General features: G+C 44.5%; 1 protein-coding gene across 2 annotated transcripts in view; it reads right to left on the bottom strand.

Annotated features, from left to right (window-relative positions):
• The window catches only part of LOC125887262 (sodium channel protein type 4 subunit alpha B-like), a 34,433-nt gene extending 7,114 nt beyond the window's left edge, over positions 1-27,319 (bottom strand). The window contains exons 1-14 of one of the 2 annotated variants that reach the window (XM_049573952.1): positions 27,217-27,319; positions 25,409-25,765; positions 23,410-23,575; positions 22,999-23,192; positions 21,343-21,418; positions 21,082-21,236; positions 20,259-20,432; positions 19,894-20,016; positions 17,579-17,863; positions 16,638-16,691; positions 16,390-16,525; positions 15,416-15,510; positions 4,618-4,888; positions 482-1,094 (exon numbers count right to left, since the gene is read on the bottom strand). In XM_049573952.1, coding sequence (XP_049429909.1) covers positions 482-1,094; positions 4,618-4,888; positions 15,416-15,510; positions 16,390-16,525; positions 16,638-16,691; positions 17,579-17,863; positions 19,894-20,016; positions 20,259-20,432; positions 21,082-21,236; positions 21,343-21,418; positions 22,999-23,192; positions 23,410-23,575; positions 25,409-25,702 — 2,636 coding nt within the window. In that variant the 5' untranslated portion in view covers positions 25,703-25,765; positions 27,217-27,319. Of the gene's footprint in view, positions 1-481; positions 1,095-4,617; positions 4,889-15,415; positions 15,518-16,389; positions 16,526-16,637; positions 16,692-17,578; positions 17,864-19,893; positions 20,017-20,258; positions 20,433-21,081; positions 21,237-21,342; positions 21,419-22,998; positions 23,193-23,409; positions 23,576-25,408; positions 25,766-27,216 lie in introns of both variants that reach the window. The other variant, XM_049573951.1, reaches the window with a different exon arrangement.
• Between the last annotated feature and the right edge of the window lie 86 nt (positions 27,320-27,405).

The raw sequence follows: 27,405 nt of genomic DNA, 5'->3' as shown, positions 1-27,405 counted from the left end.
TCTCATTGTAGTGTGGCGCGTCAGACTGAATTTAAGAACACACCGTGTCAGGTCATTCACTCTCCGAGACCGTGAGTATTACTTATACAAGTAAACACTGACCAATGGGACCAGACTGGCCGACCCGTATGCTCTTGTCACAGGACACTTTGCCAGTCTCAAAGACTGATGATAGTCTTTGTTCAAGTGTCAGACACTTGAACAGTTTCCTCCAGTTTGTTTTGCTATCGAAGCTAACGTAAGCTAATGCGCTAAAAAATTAGCGTTGCGGAGAAATCCAATATTCCTCTTAATACCTCGCCAGTTTCTGATGAGGTGGACATGATAACCCTTAATACACGACATTATTCATCCCTACAACAGGAAATACTTTTTCCATAACCTGATAGTGTGCGCTGCACATGTGAGCATGTTTTGACGATGGCCTCCATCCAGTCCTTTGGGCTTATCACATTTAACCATAGTAGTAGTTTGGACTCACCTGTAGGATATGAACTGCGAGGCTTCGGGGTCAAACTTTCTCCAGGTTTCATAAAACATCTGGAGTTCATCGTCACTCAGTGGCTCACCGGCCTCTGACTTGAGGGTCTCCAGGACGACAGCGACAAACAGGTGGACCACCAGCAGAAAGGACAGGGTGATGTGGATGACGAAGAAGATGATGGCAACTGTTGTGTTGCAGCAGTCCCCTTTGACTGTGGATCCTGGGTGCTCCATGTAGGGGTCACAGTCTGGCGGCGTGGTCATCAATGGAAGCAGCAGACCACCCCATGACGCTGTCGTGGTCATCACAAACAAACAACTCATGCTGTTCCAAAACGTTTCAAAGTTCGTCATGTCATCAATCGCTGCCCCTCTCCTCACGTAGGCAAAGTTAAACATGCCAAAGAGAGAGGAGGTGAACATGATAATGAAGAGGAGGAGGCCAATGTTGATGAAGGCAGGAAGTGACATCATGAAGGCTAATAACAGCTTCCGGATACCCCTGCTAAAGCGAATGAGAGGGAGCATACGTCCAACACGACCCAATCGGAGCACAGTTGCGAAAGAAGGTGAGATGAAGTATTTCTCAAGTAAATCAGCCAAGAACATGCCTGAGACAGACAGACGAAGACACAGACAGACGGAGACACAGACAGATGGAGACAAAGACATGGTTACAATAAACAGTACACAGTGAGGCAGCATTACAGTTTTCACAGCTTGGGTTGACTTCATGATACATTGCAGACCACTTCTCCCGTGGGCTCTGTGGACAACATGCATTTAAATATTTATATCAAAGTTTTATCCAAAGCACATTTCATTCACCCATTCACACACACACTCACACAGGTATTACACAAGCTACCACAATTCAGTGTGTTGCTCAAGGACACTTTGGCATGTGGGCAGGAACCACTGGAAAGAGATGACCCACTCTACCTACACAGCCACAGCTGCCCCACTATTAACCATCGGTATCATTGTATTACCAGTGTGGGGGGATTAGGACTGACTGGTTGTTTCCATGTGACTGTGATTTCAGATAAGATTTCCAGGGTGTTGAGTAAAGCGGGATTTATACTTGTGTGTCAGCTCTGTGCAGACCCTATGCGGTAGCCTATGCACGTCGCCTACGCCGTTGTGAGCATTTATACCTGTGTGGTGGTGTGTCTGTGTCACTCTGCAGTTACACCTCCAAAACACTGGCTGGCAACAAGGTTTCTGTGAAGTGTTGTAAAGTTTAGTTGATTCCAAACACACATTAAACATGGCTTAATAGAGACACTTTCAAACACAAGTACACAAATCAGCTTCACTATAACTCGCAGCATTTACAGACAAACACTTGTCTTTATCTGGACACATTTTCCCCACCAATACAACATGCTAACACTATTAGCACAAGCCTATGGCATTTTATATTTTATAAATTATCCTAGCGGCTAGCAGACTTTTCCTCTTCTCATATGAAACCAGGGACAACAGCAACATTTAACAGAGGCAACATTATAAAATTCAGCCCCATTACAACTCACAAGATTCACCAACAGAACAGCTGTCTTATACTAAACACCTTTTCCAAACAAATAAATCACACTAACGTTATTAGCACAAGCCTATGGTATTTCACATTGTGTGAATTAGTCTAGCAACGAGCGAAGCATTCCTCAACTATGAAGCCAGGATAAATCACACACAAGACGTAATATGCTATTTTTGTGAAGGCTTTATTGTCTTCACATTTTGTTGTTTCTTAACTGTGAAATTAAACAAAAGCTTAGTTTCCACTGAGGGAAAAGGTTTCAGCTGACAGAAACAGACAGGAGGTCTGCGTCACCACGATGTGTAGTTACTGGGGAGGTGCATGTCAGGCTACGGTGTAGGGTCTGTGTCAGCGCTGAGCCTACATCGTAGTTACGCTGTCAATTTAACACAGAAGTATAAATCTCGCTTTACTCCTTCAGCCAAAGGTCTTTAAGTGTCTGGAGTGGAAAAGGTCTACAAGTAAAAAAGGGAACGGTCACTATTCTGGGTTAAAAAGAAATTAAATAAGTATTAATACTGCAAGAGGCATTTATCAGGGTCGGAGCAAACTGCAATCATTTGAATGCTTGTGTCTTTTTCAACTGACAATAAGCAAAACATTTGATGTGACTTTGACCTTCAGTGAAAATGTATTGAATTTGTATAGAATTTTTATTTCATGCCCACCTAGGGCTTCGAACCTTAAACCTCTGTATTCCCAGCACTGCACCACCAGGAAGACATGGCTCCTGGCCAGTGGCATAAAGTGGTTACAATGGGCTCCAGTGCACACTATTATGAGGGGGTCCATGTCATTGGTCCGACAGCCCATTGGTCCGACATCCCATTAGTCCGATGTCCCGTTGTTCCGATATGTGATTATACGAGGCTATACTGTATTTGTGTACCATAGAAGATCAGCAAATGCAACAAAAGTAGGCTACTGGTCGAGATACAAGTGCCATAGAGAGAAGAGAGTGAAACACCATAACCTCCTGTTATTAACTCTGGGCTCCGGATTGTGTGGGGAGCTCTCCGCGCTGCTGAATGGCTCCCGGCGGGCGTATTTCTGCCTTGATGTTGCGCCGCGACCGGCTCTGGGTCAGCTGGGAAAGGCTTGAGGTGGAGCAGGCTCACGGCTTATGTGTTTGCCACTTTCTTTTTCATTTTAACCCACACCATGATCTTTTCCTGACCCTAACCAAGAGGTTTTTGTGCCTAAACCTAACCAGACCTTAACCACAGGGCATCATGATGATTTCGGTACAACAGGACTTCAGAACAATGGGTTTAATATGGTCGGACCAATGGGCTGTCGGACCAATGGGCTGTCGGACCAATGGGCAGACCCTCATCTCATGATCAGAGAACTGACACTGGATACATCAACATACATATTGCCCACCAGTCATCAGTGCATATCTGTACATAACAAAAAATACCCAAGAACATAAGAAATTAAGAAACTATTTATTTAATCTGACTGAGGTCGGAACACGTTCTCACCACAAACAAACAGCACCAAACTTTGTTTGTAACTGGACCGAGACCAACTCTTCAAGAACGCCTTGGTCAGGTTGTTTTGGTGTGAAGCGAGTGTGATTGCTGTGTTTGCATCTGCCCAAAGGAACCGCACGTAAGGGGCAAACAAACTTGAGTTCGATTGAACCAAACCAAACAGGGCAGGTGTGATAGCACCCTAAGCCAAGCGGTTTGCAAAATCATTAACTTGATTGTTAGAGCACCACCTTGAGTGACACTTTTTGTGCCTGGGAAGTGGGTGGAATTTGAAACCCACCTGCCAATTTTTGTGAGTTTCTTACAGTTTTTGCTGCTCAAACATTTTCAGCAGAGAAAAATATCAAGAAAGGAAGAAGAAGAAATGAAGCCGCAAGCAGCAACTCTGGGGTTCAAGCCAGCAATAAAAACTTGAACACTAGCTTGGATCAAGATCTTTCACAGTTAACAACACCTCCACTGAAAATATTCAACATGTTTTATGACAATCGAACAGATGCTCATACATTTACATCCAAATCTCCACCGGGCTACGCCCTCCTTTGGTGACACCGTTGCTTCCTGTTGACCAATTTGATAAACATTTCAGGGACATGCTCATGGAGCATGGAACTGTAAGTCGGATTTCAAGGTAACTGGACTAATGGTGTGAGGGGCGTGGCCTTTCCAATACTTAATTTTTGGGCGCTATAATTAGGGCCATCTGGCCGATTGGGGTCATATTTGACGAGCAGCGTTCCCACACAACTTGCAATCACTGATGAAAATTTCATGTGATGTGCCATCTTACGGGAATTTGCAGAAACATTTCTGAAGAAAAATTAATAAATTCATACAAAAACAACAGGGTTTCAGCCCTTCAGGCTTAAACCCCTAATAATGAGAACAAAAACATTTGTGTCCAGCAGCTAGTTTCGTTGCTTGGACCCTTAAAAACAACGCTGAGCAAACAAGAGAATGTTATTTGATCTTGTTCCTAAGATCCAAGACTAAGTTGTGCGTTGAATTAAAGGAAATTTTAATGAATCAATCGAAGTGTTCTGCAATGAGGAGATGATGACATCATCACAGGAAACCTTGCTGACTCACCTACGATGGTGAAGATGAGCACTAAGAAGTCGAGCACATTCCATCCGTCGGTGAAGTAGTGCTGTCTGAGCGCAATGATCTTCAGAATGAACTCAATGAGGAAGATGAGGATGAAGACCAGGTGGGACCAGTACAGGATGATTTCCGCCTGCATGCTCATCTGGTCTGTCTCAACCATCAGGAGAACCACGTTCAGGCAGATCACAATCGCCATGAAAATATTAAATGGTAGTTTAGTCACCAGGTCAAAGAGCCAAGCCTGGCAAGCATTCTGAAAAAGGAAACACCAGACAACATCAGAGAAAAGCTGGTGGGAACAACAGAACTGGAACATTGATTGAACTCTGAAATCAAACCTTGGATCAGTGACATAGATCTTTTCCAGAGAACTCTAGAACCACGTTCCCTACCACAGAACATGTTCTAGAGTCTTGTCTGCTGATCCGAACAATCACTGAAATAAGTGTCATAGTTAATCAATCAATCAATCAATCAATTCAATCAATCAATTTTATTTATAAAGCCCAATATCACAAATCACAATTTGCCCCACAGGGCTTTACAGCATACGACATCCCTCTGTCCTTATGACCCTCGCAGCGGATAAGGAAAAACTCCCCAAAAAAACCCTTTAATCGGGAAAAAAAACTTTAGAAACCTCAGGAAGAGCAACTGAGGAGGGATCCCTCTTCCAGGAGGGACAGACATGCAATAGATGTCGTACAGAACAGATCAGCATAATAAATTAACAGTAATCCATATGACACAGAGAGAGAGAGAGAGAGAGATGCAGGTAATGACAGTAGCTTACAACAACATTATTGAAAGTAATAATATTATAGTTATAGTTCTGGCTATTGTGGTACAGTATGTTGAAAGTATGTATTAATATCTGGCAGTATACATGTGTGACAATAGTCATATGTGTATAATAACAGTAGAAGTATGACTAATGATAAATGATGGCAGCAGCAGCAGCAGGAGGCATCTGGCGGGACCACGGCAGCAGCACAACCACACACGTCACGCTGTCCAGGCACCGCTGCGATATGAGTAACCTGAGAGACAGTGGAGCACAAAGGCTCCGGAGAAGAAGCCGCGTTAGTGACATCCAGAATGGCCGAGTTAGCAAGATGCAGTCATAGAATACGAGAGAGAGAGAGAGAAGAGAAAACCGTTGTTTTTAAAACAAAATCTACCAAGAAGGAAAAAAAAAACAGCAAAAACCTCAGAAAACAGTGATAGACTGGAAAACAACGGAACCAACTGCCAAACTGACAGTTAGCCTAACTGTCCAACCAGCAACAAAAAAAAGGTCAAGCAAAGAGGAGGAAAACAGCTGAAGACGCAAGTGAGTGAAACCATCAGAAAGAAAATATAACATTTAAAAAGAGGAAACAAAAAATTGCTGAACACTAAATAAACTTAAGCTAGCATAACACAGCTAGCTGTAAACAAGACCCTTAGCAACTGTTGCCAAGGAATTTAAATAGCAGCAGTTCAACAGCAGCAGAGCCTGATGGAGTCCACCAAAGGCTGCACAGAGGCTGTTCCTCTCCTCTATCCTCCTGATGTAACCAATGAGACTGCCAGGAAGGCATTTAAACAAAAACTGCTAAAAGAAAGACCAGAAACCCTGTTTTCTGATCTTTACAAGACTGGGGAGGTCAGCAACCTGATCCTCTTCACAGACCAGCCGCTAGCATGGCACTCTGCCATCAGTGCCCACTACCCCTCTGTCAAAAAAGAGGGGATCTGTAACGGCTGGAAAATAAAAATAAAAGAAGCAGAGGATTCAGATACTTTCATGATGACAGTAAACTTATACAAGAATGGGACTATCATAGTGCAGGGGAACCTCAAACTGTTTGAGATGGACTTCCTCCTTATAAAGGAAAGAGCCCAGCAGGAGAGATCTAGCTCCACTCACAGTTCCCAGGTCCCAGCTCCCAGCTGCCTAACTACTGAGCAGCCCCCTGAAGAGAAGGAGCCCACCAGCCCAGAGCAGGTCCAGGACCCCCAGCTGAACCGCACCATCACCGAACTGAAGGTGAAATTCACAGAGCTGGAGAGAGAACTTGTACAACTGAGAGAGCTGATCAGCCAACAGCCATGCCAGCCCACCACAGCTCAGCCTGATCCCTGTACCATCAGCACAGAGCTGGGCATGCTGAGGCAGGACAGGGACAGCTGCAGGAGAGAGCTGAGCCTGCTCAGGACTGAGATCAGAGAGCTGCATCAGGACAGAGAGCAGCGTCTAGCAGCACTGACAGCTCTGACAGAGAAGGTGAAGGAGCTCAGAGGAGAGAGAGAGGAGCACAGGAGAGAACTTACCTCTCTCTCAAAGGAGGTGGAGGAGCTCAGAGGAGAGAGAGAGGAGCACAGCAGAGCACTCACCACTCTGTCAGAACAGCCTCAGGAGAGAGGTGGAGCTACACAGGACCTGGATGAAAAACTAGACCACAACCAGGACCCTGTGAGCAGCCAGGACCCACCAATCCAAGAACCTACCCCCACCCCCAGCTCCACATCCAGCCCACAGACCAGCACCTCCCCTCATTCCACCAGACCAGCACAACAGAGAGAGAAGACAGACATTGTCCTCCTCATCGACTCCAATGGAAAATTCCTAAATGAAAAGAAACTTTTCCCCACCCACAAAGTGGCTAAAATCTGGTGTCCAAACACCCACCATGCCATAGACCTGCTGTCAGAGGAGCGGCTTGGATCTCCGAGTCACATCATCATCCACACTGGCACCAATGATCTGCGGAGCCAGCAGGAGAGGGTGTCAGAGTCACTCAAGAGAGTGACAGAGAAAGCCTCCACCACCTTCCCCAACAGCAGAGTGGTCATATCCACTCTGCTCCCAAGGAAAGACTTCCACCCTGACACCATCCACAGGATCAACAGCAGCCTGTCCAGAGACTGTGCACGGAGACCCAATGTCCACCTAGCCCACCACCCCACCCTGGACATCAGCTGTCTCTACGACCACGTCCATCTGTTTAAAAGCACAGTCCCCATCTTCGCCCAAACACTGAAAAGCGTCGCTCTCAACAGAGACCAATCCACGGCCCGCAGAAAGAGCACATCAGCCCACAACCCCCACAGAACACCAAGACATCCTCAACCAACATCCAGACCAACACAATGGAGACAAGACCACCCTCAGCCCCACCCACATCATGTCCAAATCAGACCCCACAAAGGCAACCATGATCCCCCTCAAGCCAGACCACAGTCACTCCTGTCCCTAGGGGCCGCACCCCAACCACAACGACAAGAGCCACACCTTAGCCCACTGAGTTATGCCCAGGTGGTCCGGAGAGCAGCAGAACCAACCTTAACCACCCCCCCACACAATGAACTGAGGGACATTCAGCAGATGCTCAGCCTGCTTTGCTCTCATCTGATTGGACAGGTACCACAATAGACACTGTATGAATTATTATTAGAGTATTTCTTGTGCTCATACAGTTTAAAAAAAAAAAAAAAGGACATTTACACTGTACATAAGTATTGATTATTTAATATACCAGTTATTGATTTGTTACCTTTTATAATATGTCATGTAGATACTCTTAAATTATTTTCTTTGACTTAGTAGTTTATCTCATTTTGATCACCAAATGCAGCCTTTTGAGTTTTAAATGAAATCTAAATCTTTTGTCATCTCTTGTTTGAATGTTCAGGGTCTGAGATCTTCTGCTCTTGGCCTTAAGAGCAGGACCTCAGACTTTATTAGAGAGTTAGAAAATGCAGATGTGTTTATATTGCAAGAGACTTGGTGTAGAGGAGATGTCTCCACTGGTTGTCCCTCAGGCTACATAGAGATAATGTCCCCGTCCACCAAACTAAAGGGAGTAACACAAGGAAGGGATTCAGGGGGAATGCTGATCTGGTATAAGGCAAACCTTGTACAATACATTGAATTAATCAAAAAAGGAGAATTTTCAATTTGGCTCAAAATCAAAAAAGACCTTATCACCACAGATAAAGATGTATTCCTGTGTGCAGCATATATCCCCCCATCACAATCCCCTTATTTTAATGAAGACAGTTTCTCCATTCTCGAAGATGAGATTAGTTACTTCCAGGCCCAGGGAAGTGTACTGATCTGTGGAGACCTGAATGCCAGGACTGGTACAGAACCAGACTTTATCAGCACACAGGGAGACAAACATATACCTGGTCAAGTCAGCATCCCCCTCCCTTCACAACCCCGCAGAAACAACTTTGACAAAACTGTCAATAAAAGTGGGCAGCAACTGTTACAGCTCTGCTGAACATTGGGTCTGTACGTGGTTAACGGTCGGCTTCGAGGGGACTCATTCGGTCTTTACACTCATAGCTCTCCTCTTGGCAACAGCACAGTAGACTATGGCATCACCGACCTAGACCCCTTCTACCTGAGAGCATTTACAGTCAGCCCCTTAACCCCCTTATCAGACCATAGTAAAATCACACTCTACATTAAAACGACAACAAACGACCCTCACACAGTAGAACCCTGCAATCTGACCTACAGAAAACAACCTTATACATGGACAAACAAAAGCAAAGACGAATACCAGGCAGCAATCAAAAATCCAATCTTTCAATCCCATTTAGACTGTTTTCTTTCCACCTCGTATCCCCTCAATCAGGACGGCCTCAGACAGGCTGTACAGGACATCTACAACATATTTGACCATGTGGCAGACTTGTCCAGTCTGAAAAGCGCCAGCACCACAGACCAAAAGACCCGACCAATGACGAGTGGTTTGACACAGAATGCAGACAACTGAGAAAACTCTCAGAAATGTGTCAAATCAAAAACACAGACAACCTGACAACCCTGAGCTCCGCCTCAGTACTGGGAAACACTGGGAGTATACAGAAAAACACTCAGAACTAAAAAAGAACAGCATGTGAGGCATCAGTTACAAATAATTGAAGAGTCCATTGACTCTAGTGACTTCTGGAACAAATGGCACTCTTTCAGCAAACCACAAAAGAAGAATTGGCTATTCAAAATGGTGACATCTGGAAAAATCACTTTGAAAGTCTGTATACTGCTGTTCCCTGAATTCGCCCAAAACAATCTCCTCAACAAATTACAAATTTTAGAATCAGTCATTAAAGACAACCAGAACCCCTAGACTACCAAATTACTGAAGCAGAGCTGGCTAAAATCCAGGCACTGCAGCCAAATAAAGCCAGCGGTCCTGATGGAATTTTAAATGAAATGCTAAAATTTGATGACCATAAATTTAACCTGGCCATATTAAAATTATTTAACCTTATTCTGGGTGTCGGACATTTCCTGACCTCTGGAGTGAAGGAATCATCACACCAATCTTTAAAAGTGGAAACAAATTCGACCCAAACAATTACCGAGGCATCTGTGTCAGCAGCAACCTGGGAAGTTGTTCTGCAGCATCCTAAACAGCCGACTGCAAGACTTCCTCAGAGAACATGATGTCCTGAGCAAGAGCCAGATAGGATTCACACCCAAACATAGAACAACAGACCATATCTACACCCTTCACACCCTCATTAATAAAGACGTCCAGCAAAACAAGAGGAAAATCTTCTCTTGTTTTGTAGACTTCAAAAAAGCATTCGACTCAATTTGGCATGATGGACTGTTCTTAAAATTAATTGAGAAGGGTGTAGGGGGGAAGGTCTATGACATCATCAAAACCATGTACAGTCATATGAAATGTGCTGTTAAAATTAACAACATGGAAACAGATTTCTTCCCCCAGAGTAGAGGAGTAAAACAGGGCTGCAGTCTCAGTCCCACCCTCTTCAACATTTATATCGATGAATTGGCCAAATCACTAGAACTATCTGACATCCCTGGTCTCACTCTGTCTGACACACAGGTTAAATGCCTACTGTTTGCAGATGATCTCATATTGCTGGCTCCATCAAATGAAGCACTACAACAGCAACTGGATCACCTGCAAACCTTCTGTCAGACCTGGGCCCTGACAGTTAATCTGGACAAAACCAAAATTATGATATTCCAGAAACGACCCAGGGGTCAGGAAACCAAACCAGGTTTTCCTGGGCTCTCATGAGGTGGAGCACACACACGACTACACATACTTAGGACTACACATCACGTCCACGGGAAACTTTAACCTGGCTATTGATGATCCCAGAGAGAGGGGAAGAAGGGCTTTCTATGCTATAAAGAAATCTTCAAACATTAATATGCCCATTAGAATCTGGCTCAAAATATTCAAATCTATAATTGAACCAATTATTCTGTATGGTGGTGAGGTGGGGTCCTCTTGCAAATCAAGATTTTGAAAAATGGGACAAACACCCCATCGAAATCCTGCATACAGAGATTTGCAAGAGCATCCTGAGAGTGCACAGGAACACCCCAACAACGGTGCCGAGCTGAGCTAGGCCAATTCCCCTTTTAATTAGAATTCAAAAAAGAGCCATCAAATTTTATAAACACCTTAAAACAAGTGACCCCAACTCCTACCACTACAAAGCTCTGCAATGCCAAGAGGAGAGCATGGAGAAGAGCCCCCTCAGCCAGCTAGTCCTGAGGCTCAGCTCCTCTAACAACACAAGACCTCAGCACAGCCCTCACACAATCTGGACCCACCAAATTATAGAGAAACAAAAAGAACATTACATTAACTACTGGACATCGACCACAAAAACGCAAAGCAAACTTCAGTGTTATTTGGCTCTAAATAGACAGTACACGGGTGGCAGAATATCTGAGCACCGTGACTGATGAGAAACTGAGGAAGACTTTGACCATGTACAGACTCAGTGACCACAGCTTGGCCATAGAGACGGGCAGACACAGGCAGACCTGGCTGCCCAGAGAGGACAGGTTGTGTGAGCTCTGTCCACACAGACAAGTGGAGACAGAGACACACTTCCTGTTGCACTGCAGCAAGTATGAACACATCAGAGCTGACTTCCTCTCAAAAATAAAACATAAAGTCACTGACTTTGATTCTCTGCCTGATCAAACTAAAATGCAACACATCCTTGGAGAGAACAGAGTCAGCAGCTTAGCAGCAGCAACATATGTCAGGTTATGCCACAGCCTGAGGACAACCATCACAACACCTGACACACCTGTCTATATTTACAGTCCTTGTAACTCACCATCTATATTTTTCTTTATTCATTTTTTTCCCTATATTATATATTGGTGTATTGTATTGTAGATTGGTGTATTTTGTATTATATAACATATATTTAATCTTTTTTTATAGTTTTCTGACTTACTTTTATTATTGTACTTTATTTGTAAATTTTTAATGTCTTTGGCAATATTGTTAATCTACAGTCATGCCAATAAAGATTATTGAATTGAATTGAGAGAGAGAGAGAGAGAGAGAGAGAGAGAGAGAAGGAGAGAGAGAGAGAGAGAAGGAGAGAAGGTGCCCGGTGTATTATAGGGGGGTCCTCCGGCAGACTAGGCCTAAGTTAGCCTAACTCGGGGCTGGTACAAGGCAAGCCTGAGCCAGCCCTAACTATAAGCTTTATCAAAGAGGAAAGTCTTAAGTCTAGTCTTAAATGTGGAGACGGTGTCTGCCTCCCGGACCGCAACAGGAAGATGATTCCACAGGAGAGGAGCCTGATAGCTGAAGGCTCTGGCTCCTGATCTACTTTTGGAGACTTTAGGGACCACGAGTAACCCTGCGTTCTCAGAGCGCAGTGTTCTGGTGGGATAATATGACACTATGAGCTCTCTAAGATATGACGGAGCTTGACCATTTAGAGCTTTATAAGTTAACAGTAGGATTTTAAATTCAATTCTGGATTTTACGGGGAGCCAGTGCAGCGAAGCTAAAACAGGAGAAATATGATCTTGTTTCTCAGTTCCTGTTAGTACACGTGCTGCTGCATTCTGACTTAGCTGGAGAGTTTTTAAGGATTTACTAGAGCTACCTGATAATAGAGAGTTACAGTAATCCAGCCTAGAGGTAACAAAAGCGTGGACCAATTTTTCTGCATCTTTTCAGGTCAGGGTAGGCCTAATTTTCGCAATATTACGCAGATGAAAAAATGCAGTCCATGAGATTTATTTTAAATGAGAATTAAAAGACAAATCTTGATCAAATATTAGTCCGAGGTTTCTTACGGTAGTGCTAGAGGCCAGAGCAATGCCATCTAGAGAAACTATGTCATCAGATAAAGAGTCTCTGAGTTGTTTGGGGCCAAGAACAATAACTTCAGTTTGAATTTAACATCAGGAAATTGGTGCTCATCCAAGTTTTTATGTCTTTAAGGCAGTTATGGAGTTTAGTTAATTGATTACTTTCTTCTGGCTTCATCGATAAATACAACTGAGTATCACCCGCATAACAATGGAAATTTATAGTGATTTCCAATGATGTTAACGAAAGGAAGCATATACAGAGTAAATAGGATTGGTCCGAGCACAGAACCTTGCGGAACTCCAAAACAAACTTTGGTATGTAAGGATGATTCATTATGAACGTCAACAATCTGAAAACGATTAGATAAATAAGATTTAAACCAGCTTAGTGCAGAACCTTTTAGGCCAATTAAGTGATCCAGTCTCTGTAGCAGAATTTGATGGTCAATTGTGTCAAACGCCGCACTATCTAATAAAACAAGTACAGAGACGAGTCCTTTGTCTGAAGCAATCAGAAGGTTGTTTGTAATTTTAACTAGTGCTGTCTCAGTGCTATGATGCACTCTAAATCCTGAGTGAAATTCCTCAAATAAATTATTATCATGGAGAAAATCACACAGCTGGTCTGCGACTACTTTCTCAAGGATCTTTGACATAAAGGGAAGATTAGATATTGGTCTATAGTTGGCTAACACCTCTGGATCCAGGATGAGCTTTTTAGTAGAGGTTTAATTACAGCTACCTTAAAAGACTGTGGTACATAGCCTGTTAATAAGGTTATATTGATCATATCTAATATATGAGTGTTAACTAAAGGAAAGACCTCCTTAAGTAGCCTAGTTGGGATGGGGTCTAAGAGACACGTTGATGATTTAGATGAAGAAATCACTGCGGCCAATTCTTGAAGAGAAATTGGGGAGAAGCAATCTAAATATATATTAGGTTTTACAGCTGTGTTTGAGGTTAGATAGGTACTATCTGAGGACAGGAGGTCATGAATTTATCTCATGAGAACATTCAGACAGTCTTTGTACTGAGTTTCTAGAATTTGCCTGAAGAACTGGAGAGTAACTGAACGTGTTCTGGCAACATTTGGTGAAATCTTCAACATCTGATTGTTTTTCTAAATTGTTCTCAGATGAGTGTTTTGTTAGTAGACATTGGTTTCTGGGATTTACCGGTGTTTTCTTATTTTTGTGTAACGGGTGGAGTTTGGACCCAAAAGCAACACCAGGGACAGGCGGAACAGTTTATACTGAGCTTAAATAAACCATTTCAGTAAATACAAGGATGTACAGACTGGTGAAACAACAGAGAGAGTCAGTTTTCAGTTTCAGAGTCTCCAGGGGAATAGTATTGATCCGCAGCTCAGGGACAGGCAGGGTTGATACAGAGGAAGCAGTCTAGAAACAAACGCTGGGAAGTCTTGCATGTAGGCAAAGAACAATCTGGCAAGGAGTGTCTGTGAAGCAGGCGTCTTCATAGTGACAGGAGGCAATGATCCACAGATGAGCAGCGTTAGCCTGATGAGGTGGGCATGGTGGACCACAGGCGATAGGCTGGCAGGTAGGTGTGGTGACGAGGCAGCGTGAGTGGGAAATTACTGAATGAGCTGAGGAGATGGCATGTATGGAGGCTGAAAAGTGCCCATTGTGACATTTTGTTCTTCTCTTAGGTAACAGATTTTTTTTGAGAGAACTTTTAGCAAGATAAGAGAAAAACATCTTGTTTTTACTGTCCACAAATTGTTCGTGGTCCAAAAGTGGGTCACGGGTCTATTCTGAATGGGCAACAAGTGACTTTGTTTTTAAGTGCAGTGAATTTCTGACACAAAGCTTTTATTTTTAAGTGCTGTTTCCTGCTGAGTGAGTGACTAATGGACAGCAACTTAACAGTGACAGCACACTAGCTTGACGACATGGCCAAACACAAGTATGACGCTAAATCTGTCAAACTGTGTGGACCTTGAACTAATGACTACGGACAAGTCTGGACCCCGTGGCTCAGACTCAGGCCCTCTCAGAGATTCAACAATCATTCAGTACTGTTCAACAGTTCCTGTACAATCCAAAGCTCGTCTTGAATGCTGATAAAACATAGTGCACGTTATTCACAAAAGCCAACTTTTGTTCAGTGTTGTTTTTCTATAACTTCTGTTGGCGCCTGTCATGGCAAGGACACTCATGACTACTTAACTTGAGTTGATGACACACGTGGGGGGCATTCCAGAAACTGGGTTTAGTGAAAACTCTGAGTATGTTAACCCTGAAATGAGAGAAACTCTGGGTTTTCAGTTCCAGAAAGACAGGTAAGTCAAATTCTGAGTCAATCACCGTGGCAACTGACACTGTGAACCTAACCTGCTCGCTGGCAGGTTAAGAAGCCTGATTTCATCCTGTCTCCTCCCTACTGCCGACCCTGAAGCAAGCTGTCAGACAGACATGGGCTGTCCGTATGTAGGAAATCCCATCGATATCGAGGCAGAATTAATTCGCAATGCTTTACGCCGGGAGAGGATTTTGAGTTTGTTGAACCTCCTACCTGGGATACCCCTCTGGATCAGGTGGTTACAGATACCTGGTTTCTGCTGACATGGTAACAGGACTGCTGGCTGAATGTGAACTCTACTGTGGACGCAGAGCGACAGGAAGGACGTGAACCCACCTGAGGTCTTGGAACAGCTCTCGGAGGGGTCCGCAGACGTTTCTTCACAGCAATGCACTCTTTATGCTGCTCCTCTGTGATGAAAATATGTTTACCTGCAGAGTAAAGATGGAAAAAAAGACACAAAATAAACACCAAGTAAAGACACAGAATAAACACCAAAGTAAAAACAAATAGAGACAAATAAAGACACAGATAGACTGACAGAGAGAATCACATCTTCTACTCTGAACCTGGATCATTCAGTTTTAAACTTTCTGAACACAGAACAGCTGTTCCTGTGTTGTTATGGTAACCGTCCAACTGTCTGTATGTCTGTCTGCCTCACAGCCTAGCTCTCTGTCTGTCTCTCAGTCTGTCTCTCTGTGTGTCTGTCTGTCTGTCTGTCTGTCTGTCTCTCACTCAGCCTGTCTGTTGGTCTGTCTGCCTGTCTGTCTGTCTCTCACTCAGCCTGTCTGGGTGTGTGGCCATCTTTCTCTCAGCCTGTCTGTCTGTCTCTCAGCCTTTCTTTCTGTCTGTCTGTCTCTCAGGCTGTCTTTCTGTACATCTGTCTCTCAGTCTGTCTGTCTGTCTGTCTGTCTGTCTGTCTGTCTCTCACTCAGTCTGTCTGGGTGTGTGTCCATCTTTCTCTCAGCCTGTCTGTCTCTCAGCCTGTCTTTCTGTCTGTCATTTTTTTAGCCTGTCTGTGTGTCTGTGTGTCTGTCTGTTTTTCAGCCTGTGTGTCTGTCTGTGTGTCTGTCTGTGTTTCTGTCTGTCTGTCTGTCTGTCTGTCTGTCTGTCTCTCACTCAGCCTGTTTGGGTGTGTGTCCATCTTCCTCTCAGCCTGTCTGTCTATCTGTCTTTCAGCCTGTTTCTCTGTCTGTTTGTCTGTCTGTCCATTTTCAGCCTGTCTGTCTGTCTCTGAGCCTGTCTGTGAGTCTGTGTGTCTGTCTTTCAGCCTGTGTGTTTGTCTGTGTGTCAGTGAGTGTAAAGACCTATCTTGCTTCTCTGCAGGTTGTCCAGGATGGCTCTGATGAAGAAGTTTAAGGTGAAGAAAGAACTGATGATGATGAAAAAGATGAAGAACATGTACATGTACGGCGAATTCTCATAGACCGGCTGAGATTCCACCTACAGACACACACACACACACACACACACACACACACACACACACACACAGACCAGTATCAGTCCCAGTATCAGTGATGGTATGAGTAAAGCTGACAGTTGGTGTACCAACCCATCTGGAGTCCACAGCCGCGTACATGACATCATAAAAGTCTGATGACAGCGCCTGACAGAGAAACGACACAGAACTTCATAGTAAAAACACTGAATTTAAGTTTGTCAGCTCACATGGACTGTTATCAGGCTAAACTCAGATTTAAACTGGTTTCATGCCAAACATCAAGTACGAAGTTTTAAACTGAGAGATCATCTCTGAGAGGAGAAATCTCAAACTTTAACTGAGCTACTCATGACGCTTTTTATGGGAACTTTTGCCTGTATGGCCTGGCAATGGGTTTAAACTGAGAAAACACAAAATCAGCCTTTGATTTACCTGCCCCTGTCACACCACTACTAACAGAGGAAAATAAAATGTTTTTCTCATCCCCACTTCTCCCAAAATAACTTCAATCTCAGCTTCAGACAAGTTTTTCTCCCCCTCTCTTTCTCTTTCTTTGTTTGCTCCATGTTCTCAGGTCAACAGGATGCACCTGACCATAGCAGTTATCACCTCCATATATGGTGGTCACTGGCTATTCATGGGCCATTACTGACATGTGGGAGCGTGCTGTCAGTTAACGTTTGGCATTCAAGAGTGAACATATACACGTGTCCTCGATGAAATCCGAATTTTCTGCAGCGTTCATGAGTCCACAGTAGGTTCTTAGTACCAAGGATTTTTATGTGCAAATCTATTCACAGGTTTAACATTTCCTGAATGAGACCCAAAGAGTTTAAGTCACCAGTTAAAACTGAATTTAGTTTTTATTTCAACTACAGTTCATTATTTCCAACGTATAATTGGTTATTATAAACATCACAGTGCCCTACGTGACTTAACAGTAATGATCACTTACAACCTGGACTCATCTATAAACTGTGTGGCTCAGACTTTCACTTCCTGTGTGTCAGTGTGTGTGTGTGTGTGTGTGTGTGTTGAGTCTACAGACTGACCAGGTGCAGCAGCGCCAGGTAACCATTTGCCACGCTGTCAAAGTTTAAGCGCGCGTTCTTCCATCTGACCTCGGTAAAGTTCATCATTACCAGTTCAACACACTGGGTACGATTGTTGATAGCGTCTGCTGTGAAAATCTCCTCCGATGTCTCATTGAAGCAGTAATAAAACTTTCCAGCAAACAGTTCCACTCCACTAACACTGAAGATCAACCAGACGACCAGAGAGACCAGCAACACGTCAAACAGGAACGGGAAGCTCCGCACCATCGTCTGCACCACCAGCTGCACACAGACAGGCAGAGAAGGAGACAGGTAAAAACCTGTACAGAGACAGGTAGAGAAAGACAGGCAAAGACCTGCACAGAGACCGGTAGAGAGAGAGATATGTACAGAGACATAGAAACAGGTAAGGACCTGCACAGAGACAGGGAGAGAAGGAGACAGGTAAGGACCTGCACAGAGACAGGTAGAGAGACAGGTAAAAACCTGTACACAGACACGTAGAGAAAGACAGGTAAAGACTTAGTCAGAGACAGGTAGAGAGAGACAGGTAAAGACTTGCACAGAGACAGGTAGAGAGAGACAGATAAAGACTTGCACAGAGACAGGTAGAGAAGGAGACAAGTAAAAACCTGTATAGAGACAGGTAGAGACACAGGTAAAAACCTGTACACAGACAGGTAGAGAAGGAGACACAGGTAAAGACATGTACAGATACATAGAGAGAGACAGGTAAGGACCTGCACAGAGACAGGTAGAGAAGATGACAGGTAAAGACTTGCACAGAGACAGGTAGAGAAGAAGACAGGTAAGGACCTGCACAGAGACAGGTAGAGAAGGAGACAATTAAAGATGTACAGAGACAGGTAGAGAAGGAGACAGGTAAAGGCTTGCACAGAGACAGGTAGAGAGAGAGACAGATAAAGACCTGCACTGAGACAAGTAGAGAAGGAGACAGGTAAAGACTTGCACAGAGACAGGTAGAGAAGAAGACAGGTAAGGACCTGCACAGAGACAGGTAGAGAAGGAGACAAGTAAAGACTTGCACAGAGACAGGTAGAGAGACAGGTAAAAACCTGTACACAGACAGGTAGAGAGAGACAGATAAAGACATATACAGATACATAGAGTGAGACAGGTAAGGACCTGCACAGAGACACGTAGAGAAGAAGACAGGTAAGGACCTGCACAGAGACAGGTAGAGAAGGAGACAGGTAAGGACCTGCACAGAGACACGTAGAGAAGAAGACAGGTAAGGACCTGCACAGAGACAGGTAGAGAAGGAGACAGGTAAGGATCTGCACAGAGACAGGTAGAGGGAGACAGATAAAGACATGTACAGATACATAGAGAGAGACAGGTAAGGACCTGCACAGAGACACGTAGAGAAGACAACAGGTGAGGACCTGCACAGAGGCACGTAGAGAAGGAGACAAGTAAAGACTTGCACAGAGACAGGTAGAGAGAGAGACAGGTAAGGACCTGCACAGAGACATGTAGAGAAGAAGACAGGTAAGGACCTGCACAGAGACAGGTAGAGAAGGAGACAGGTAAGGACCTGCACAGAGACAGGTAGAGAAGGAGACAGGTAAGGACCTGCACAGAGACAGGTAGAGAAGGAGACAGGTAAGGACCTGCACAGAGACAGGTAAAGAAGGAGACAGGTAAGGACCTGCACAGAGACAGGTAGAGAAGGAGACAGGTAAGGACCTGCACAGAGACAGGTAAAGAAGGAGACAGGTAAGGACCTGCACAGAGACAGGTAGAGAAGGAGACAGGTAAGGACCTGCACAGACAGTTAGAGAGAGAGACAGGTAAGGACCTGCACAGAGACACGTAGAGAAGAAGACTATGACTACATCACTGCCATGCTGATATTCATAATGTACATGAATGTATTGATATCTGTATTGACTATTAAATACATTTATTGATGTCGGTATTGATGGGTTCGTAAAGGTATTGACAGCTGTATTGATTAGTAATTAAATGTATAAATGTCTCTGTTGTTTGGAATGTAAATGTATTGATTTCAGCATTAATTAGAATGTAAACATATAGATATCTGTACTTATAAGTTATGTAAATGAATTGATATCTGTATTGATTGTAGATTAATGTTTTGATAGGACAGGAGGGATGTCGTATGCTGTAAAGCCCTCTGAGGCAAATTGTGATTTGTGATATTGGGCTTTATAAATAAAATTGATTGATTGATTGATTGATTGATATCTGTATTGATTAGTATGTAAACAAAGTGATATCTGTATTGATTAATACATAAACTTATTCATAGTTGTATTGATTCTCACCCTCAGGCCCTTGGCGCGAGACAGGATCCTCAGGGGCCCCAGAGCCCTCAGGGTCCTCAGAGACTGGATGGCTCCCAGTTCAGAGAATCCAAATGTGTCGGCTGCCAGAGAAACCAGAAATACCTGGAAGACACAACACAGCGTTAACACCAAGACTGGGACCAGTTTACCCAGTACTAACTGGCACAAACAACACTGGTACCTGTCTATTTCCCAATAGAAGCACTGGTTCTGTTGCTATGGTTACCATCACGTTAAGTTACCTTGAGGTCAAACCTGTTAAACCAGCAGCTATTAAAAGACAGTTATTTATACATTAGCAATAATCAGCTTTTTATTGATCGTGTTGTTTGTTTGGTTCTTACGTCTAAGATGAGGAAGTCGAGCCAGCACCAGGCGTCGGTGAAGTATTTCTTGAGTCCGAAGGCGATGATCTTGAGAAGCATCTCTATCAGGAACAGCAGGGTAAACACCTGGTCTGCTCTCAACAGGATCTCCTTTAAGACCGGACGCTGATGCAGGTAAATGTCCTCAAACATCTGTTCACACCAACAGCCGTGTTAGCACCTGACCAGGTGTGTGAGGTTACTCTACAGGTTGATTTGTACAACTGAAGTGTTGTTAACTGTTTATTACAAGTTGAATTAAACAAACAAACAAAAAATCTATTCAACAGCTGCTCCTGTCTCCTGCAGCAGCCTGTGATGTCACACCAGTGTGACTGTGTCTGAACTTCATACACCAGACTTCACTCAGAGGAGCAGCTCTGTGTCTCTTAGTGTTGCTGGGGAACTTGTGAGTGCAACACACTCGCACTCCGACCTTGTCACAAATCGACGTTTGGTCATGGACTGTCCACGTCCACATCCAACATGCAAGGTACTGTGGGTGCGTTAGCTGTTGACGTCCTGGGACACCATGTCAAGTTCTGCCTGTTGCATGCATTGTTTTTTGGGTTGGGTTTAGGCAACGAAAACAGGGTTTGGCTTAAGAATCTTACGGGACGTGATCACTGCTCTCTTGGGTGAAAGTCTTGTTTGTTATATATTGCCCAGCCCTACTTTGTACATGGAGCACCCGCTCTACCAGGTGAACTAGTTGGTGCTTCACAAGTGCGTTCTAAGTAGAAATTGTTTTTCTTGAGAACAGCTGGTGAATGAGGCTCAGTGTTAGTATGTTTGTGTTTACCATAGCTGCACTGCTCAGCAGGAGGATGAACATGACAAAGTACTCGAAGTATTTGTGTTGAATGATGGAGCAACAGGCTCTCCTGAAGTTGGACCAGACCCTTCCTCCACCCTGGGATGTGTCTATGTCCAGGCATGGACAGCAACGGTAACACTCTGAAATATACACACACACACACACACACGCACAGAGATTTATCAGGGCTGTTATTGATCACTGATCGGCTCCTGTTCTTCATCACTTATTCAGAAAGACTCATACTGTCACTACAGCAGTCGTCAGGTGGGTTTCCTTTATCATCTTCATCGTCTTTGCGCTGCTGGACTTCAGGATGTTTCTAAACAGACACAATCAACAGATTTTATACATACAAAGTTTTTCATCATTATTATCATCATCATCAGTCCGTGTCATACATGCTGAGGTCTGAACCACTGGTCTGTACCACAGAGGGAACTTATTTGTATATATATGTGTGTTTTTGAAGATAACGTGGTTATACACCCACCAACCACTTTTTAGGTACACCTAGTCAACTGCTTGTTAACGCAAATAACTAATTATCCAATCACATGGCAGCAACTTGATGCATGTAGGCATGTAGACATGATCAAGTCGACCTGCTGAAGTTCAAACTAAGCATCAGAATGTGGAAGAAAGGTGATTTAAGGGACTTTAAACAGAAACTGCTGATCGATTTTCACACACAATCATCTGTAGGGTTTACAGAGGATGGTCCCAAAAAGACAAAATATCCAGTGAGCAGCAGTTCTCTGGGTAAAAATACCTTGTTGATGCCAGAGGTCAGAGGAGAATGGCCAGACTGGTTCAAGATGATAGAAAGGCAACAGGAACTCAAATAACCACTGGTTCCAACCAAGGTCTGCAGAAGACCATCTCTGAACCAACAACACCTTGTCCAACCTTGAAGCAGATGGGCTACAGCAGCAGAAGACCACACCAGGTGCTACTCCTGTCAGCTAACAACAGGAAACTGAGGCTACAGTTCACACAGGCTCACCAAAACTGGACAATAGAAGATTGGAAAAACGTTAGCCTGGTCTGATGAGTCTGGATTTCTGCTGCCACATTCAGATGGTAGGGTCAGAATTTGGTGTAAACAACATGAAAGCATGGATCCATCCTGCCTTGTATCAACGGTTCAGGCTGCTGCTGGTGGTGTAATGGTGTGGGGAAGATTTTCTTAGTACCAACTGAGCATGGTTTAAACACCACAGCCTACCTGAGTATTGTTGCTGACCGTGTCCATCCCTTTATGACCACAGTGTACCCATCTTCTGATGGCTACTTCCAGCAGGATAACGCACCATGTCACAAAGCTCACATCATCTCAAACTGGTTTCTTGAACATGACAATGATTTCACTGTACTCCAATGGCCTCCACAGTCACCAGATCTCAGTTCAATAGAGCACCTTTGGGATGTGGTGGAACGGGAGATTCTCATCATGGATCATGCAGCTGACAAATCTGCAGCAACTGTGTGTTGTCATCATGTCCATATGGACCAAAATCTCTGAGGAATCTTTCCAGCACCTTGTTGAATCTATGCCACCAAGAATTAAGGCAGGTCTGAAGGCAAAATGGGTCCAACCTGGTACTAGCAAGGTGTACCTAATAAAGTGGCCAGTGAATGTACAAACACACCACAAATCCATGTATCTACTGTTAAATTGTTGTTGTTAAGACTGTTAATTATTAGTCTATCCCCCTTTTGTTTTCTTGATTATTCTGTTAGTTACTGCTCAGACTATGAACTGTCTGCACTATCACAAAATAAATATGGCTGTGTACATTGTCAAAAATTATGTTGGGCAAAAATGAGAAATGTAAAGTATTAAAAGGGAAAAGTAGTATCTGTAGTACACATACTACAATAGAGTAGAATAGGACTTACTTTTTTCTCTTTTTCATCTTCATCTTCAGACGTCTTTATGGCTTCCAGGACGCACTGGGAGTCGGTGTTATGGTCTTTGCTGGTCGGGTTGTCGTGATCACTGCTGAGGGCCCTGACCTCTGACATCGGCTGTTCCGAGGTCACAACAGTCAAGGCCATGTAATCCTTCTTCTTGTCGTCCTTGCTGTCGATTGCTAACAATAAATTACAGTAAATCACCAGCCATTAAGTCTAAGATCTGCGTCCATTATTATCAGTTTTAATCTAAAAAATTAAAGACACAGTAAACAGCAGCAAAAAAACACACCAGAAAAGCCAGAAACTGTAAACACCCTGAACTCTAAAAACACCTAGACTACAAAAAATACGTAAATAATGAAGTCCTTGGTCTAGTTCCAGATCTGGTCCTACCTTTGTGGTCTGGGTTCATATGGGTCTTCTTTCCCAGCAGAGTCCACACAGCCCTCTTGATCTGATTTATAGCAGGCTGCAGGTGGTTGCATTCTTTTACTGCTGGAGCTGCCAGACTCTCACTGCTGAAGGAGCTCATCAGCAAGGTCAGGAACAGATTCAGGACCTGAAACAAGACAGAGAAACACATTCAGGGCCTTAAACCACATCAGGAATAGAATCAGGTCCTGAAACAAGGCAAGCAAACTGATTCAGAATCTACAGCAAGGCCAACAAACATATTTGGGATCTGCAGCAAGCCCAGGATCATGTTTAGGACCTGCAACAAAGCCAGGAATGGATTCAGATCCATCCCACAACAAGGGCAGAGATAGAATCAGGGACCTAAAACAAGGCCAGTAACAAAGTCAAGACCTGCAATGATGCCAGGGCTCTGCAGGCTGTACAGCACCAAACAAAAAGGCTCTGCCGAGGGTAATGTACAGCACAAAAAAACCATCGGCAGGCCTTTCCTTTCCTTTACCTGGAAGAGGTTGCTAACACCCACTACCTCAGTATTTAATTTTGTCAGCACTTCTCTGATTTAGGGTCTGCAACAAGACCAGGAATAGATTTAAGACCCGAGACAAGGCCAGGAACAAAGCTAGGAAAAGATTCAGGATGTGCAACAATGCTGGGCACAGACTCAGGAACAGATTCAGAACCTTCAACAGGGCAAGGGACACATTCAGGAACAGATTTAGGAGCAACTACAGGTCATGCATTAAAGGATAACTTCGGTATTTTTCAACCTGGGCCCTATTTCCCCGTGTGTATGTGTGCGTATGACTCATAGGTACAACTCATTTTAAAATTGGTTCAGTACTGAGGGACGCGGATGCAGCCGAAACGAGCTAAAACGGTAACGGGGGCAAATGCGTCCCGCATAAGTTTGCGCATTAAAAGTGCTTTTTTTTGCCACTGACCGGTTCAGATCGCCAGTGCTATCTCTGTAAATAGCATACTCAGCGTTTCAAACATTGTTTTTATAACATTACCTCCACTGTGTCTGTAGCTCTCTCTACTCGTGGGACAGCCGTTTTCTTGAGGAACAGGTGTTTCGGGATTGGATGTCTTCTCTTCTTTGGCTGGCAGTAGTCATCTTGGGAGAAGTGAGCACTGCAGACCTGATGGTCTGCAAGGCGCAGTGTCTGGACAGGAGTGTTAGCATCCATTTGTAGCACAACTAGCCACAACTTCAGCATCTCGCTGTCCAACAAAGGCAGCCTATGGAAGCTGTACGGGGTGTTGCGCGACATTCTGTTCTTGCAATTCGGTTAAGCACAAACACGAACCATTGTTTACAGTCAATGCAGTAAAACTCTGTACTCCAGGACAACCAGCGCCACTCTGAGCGGCGCTCAGCATGGCTCCTCTGTTTTCTTCCAGCAACAAGCAAAGCTCTCGCAAGATGACGTCACAGCCCACAGGAAGTGAAGGGTAAGGGAAACGCTTAGTATGCTATTTACAGAGATAGCACTGGCGATCTGAACTGGTCAGTGGCGAAAAAAAGCACTTTTAATGCGCAAACTTATACGGGACGCATTTGCCCCCGTTACCGTTTTAGCTCGTTTCGTGGCTGCCGGCTGCATCCGCGTCCCTCAGTACTGAACCAATTTTAGAACGAGTTGTACCTATGAATCATACGCACACATACACATGGGGAAATAGGGCCCAGGTTGAAAAATACCGAAGTTATCCTTTAAGGCCTAGAATAGATTCAGGACTTAAAATCAGGAACAGATTCAAAACCTGAAACAGTATATGTTGGTGTAAAGATTTCATACGTGATTAAGTGCTTTATTGTTTCCAGTCAGCCACAATTCAAGGCAGAACCCCAGAACTCGTTTGACCCTAGACCTGGATCTGTTTGTGGCTATAGCTGACCTGCTGGACTGGAGGGTTAATGACGTACAGGAACCAGGTTAAGCTCAGAAAGTGTCAACCTGCTGAGACTCACCAAGAGGTTTCCGATGACCATGACCATCATGAAGAAGATCAGACACATGGCCGGACCTGAGACCTCCATGCAATCCCACATGAGCTCAATCCACTCTCCATACAGGACCCTCATGATAGCAAGGAAGGAGTGGAAGAAATCGTTCATGTGCCAGCGAGGAAGCTCACAGTCCGCTGAGATGCGACAGACATAGTCTTTGTAGTCACTCCCAAACAGTTGCATGCCAACCACGGTGAAGAAAAAGACCATGATGAGCAGAAGAAGAGTCAGGTTCCTCAGAGCGCTCAGTGACATCCAGATGATCTTTAACAACAGGTGGAAGGATGGCCACCACCTGGACAGCCTGAATACTCGCAACTGCACAGCAGACGGACAAAGAGGTAAGGAGACAGGTAGACAGAAAGTATAGGTACAGATAAAGTAAGTAAGGAGGCAGGTGAGGAGACAGGTAGAAAGGAAGTAAGGAGTCAGGTGAGGAGACAGGTGGACAGGAAGGAAGGAGGCAGGTGAGGAGACAGGTAGACAGGAAGTAAGGAGGAAGGTGAGGAGACAGGTGGACAGGAAGTAAGGAGGCAGGTGAGGAGACAGGTGGGCAGGAAGTAAGGAGGGAGGTGAGGAGACAGTTGGACAGAAAGTAAGGAGGCAGGTGAGGAGACAGGTAGACAGGAAGTAAGGAGGCAGGTGAGGGGACAGGAAGATAGAAATTAAGGAGGCAGGTGAGGAGACAGGTAGACAGGAAGTAAGGAGGCAGGTGAGGAGACAGGTAGACAGGAAGTAAGGAGGCAGGTGAGGAGACAGGTAGACAGGAAGTAAGGAGGCAGGTGAGGAGACAGGTAGACAGGAAGTAAGGAGGCAGGTGAGGAGACAGGAAGATAGAAATTAAGGAGGCAGGTGAGGAGACAGGTGGGCAGGAAGTAAGGAGGGAGGTGAGGAGACAGTTGGACAGAAAGTAAGGAGGCAGGTGAGGAGACAGGTAGACAGGAAGTAAAGAGGAAGATAAGGAGACAGGTATACAGAAAGTAAGGAGGCAGGTGAGGAGACAGGTAGACAGGAAGTAAGGAGGCAGGTGAGGAGACAGGTAGACAGAAAGTAAGGAGGCAGGTGAGGAGACAGGAAGACAGGAAGTAAGGAGGCAGGTGAGGAGACAGGTAGACAGGAAGTAAGGAGGCAGGTGAGGAGACAGGTGGACAGGAAGTAAAGAGGAAGATGAGGAGACAGGTAGACAGGAAGTAAGGAGGCAGGTGAGGAGACAGGTGGACAGGAAGTAAAGAGGAAGATGAGGAGACAGGTAGACAGGAAGTAAGGAGGGAGGTGAGGAGACAGGTGGACAGGAAGTAAGGAGGCAGGTATACAGAAAGTAAAGAGACAGGTGGACATACAGTAAGGAGACAGGTGAGGAGACAGGTAGACAGAAAGTAAGGAGGCAGGTGAGGAGACAGGTAGATAGAAAGTAAGGAGGCAGGTGAGGAGACAGGTAGACAGAAAGTAAGGAGGCAGGTGAGGAGACAGGTGGACAGGAAGTAAGGAGGCAGGTATACAGAAAGTAAGGAGGCAGGTGAGGAGACAGGTAGACAGGAAGTAAGGAGGCAGGTGAGGAGACAGGTGGACAGGAAGTAAGAGACAGATAAAAAAGACAAGTAGTCAGAAAGTAAGGAGACAGGTAGACAGGAAGTAAGGATGTAGATGAGGAGACAGGTAGACACAAAGTAAGGAGACATGTAGACAGGAAATACGGAGACAAATAAAAAAAGACAGGTAGACAGTGACTGGACTGGTTGTTTTGCAATAAGTGATGATGTCACACTTACCAGTTCTAGGCCAGAAACGTCAGCTAATCCGAGCTCCAACACACTCAATGTGACGATAATGCTGTCATAGATGTTCCACGGCACCTGTAACCATGGCAACACAACAGCTGCACTGCTGTCAGTCATGAACACAGAGCTTGTAACAAGCAAGGAAATTATAAAAGACGGAACGGTCATGACGATATTGAC

The sequence above is a fragment of the Epinephelus fuscoguttatus genome, linkage group LG4, assembly GCF_011397635.1.
Source record: "Epinephelus fuscoguttatus linkage group LG4, E.fuscoguttatus.final_Chr_v1".
NCBI classification, from domain to species: Eukaryota; Metazoa; Chordata; class Actinopteri; order Perciformes; family Serranidae; genus Epinephelus; species Epinephelus fuscoguttatus.
The sequence above is the reverse complement of the archived record's forward strand: the minus strand, read 5'-3'. Positions and strand labels throughout refer to the sequence as shown.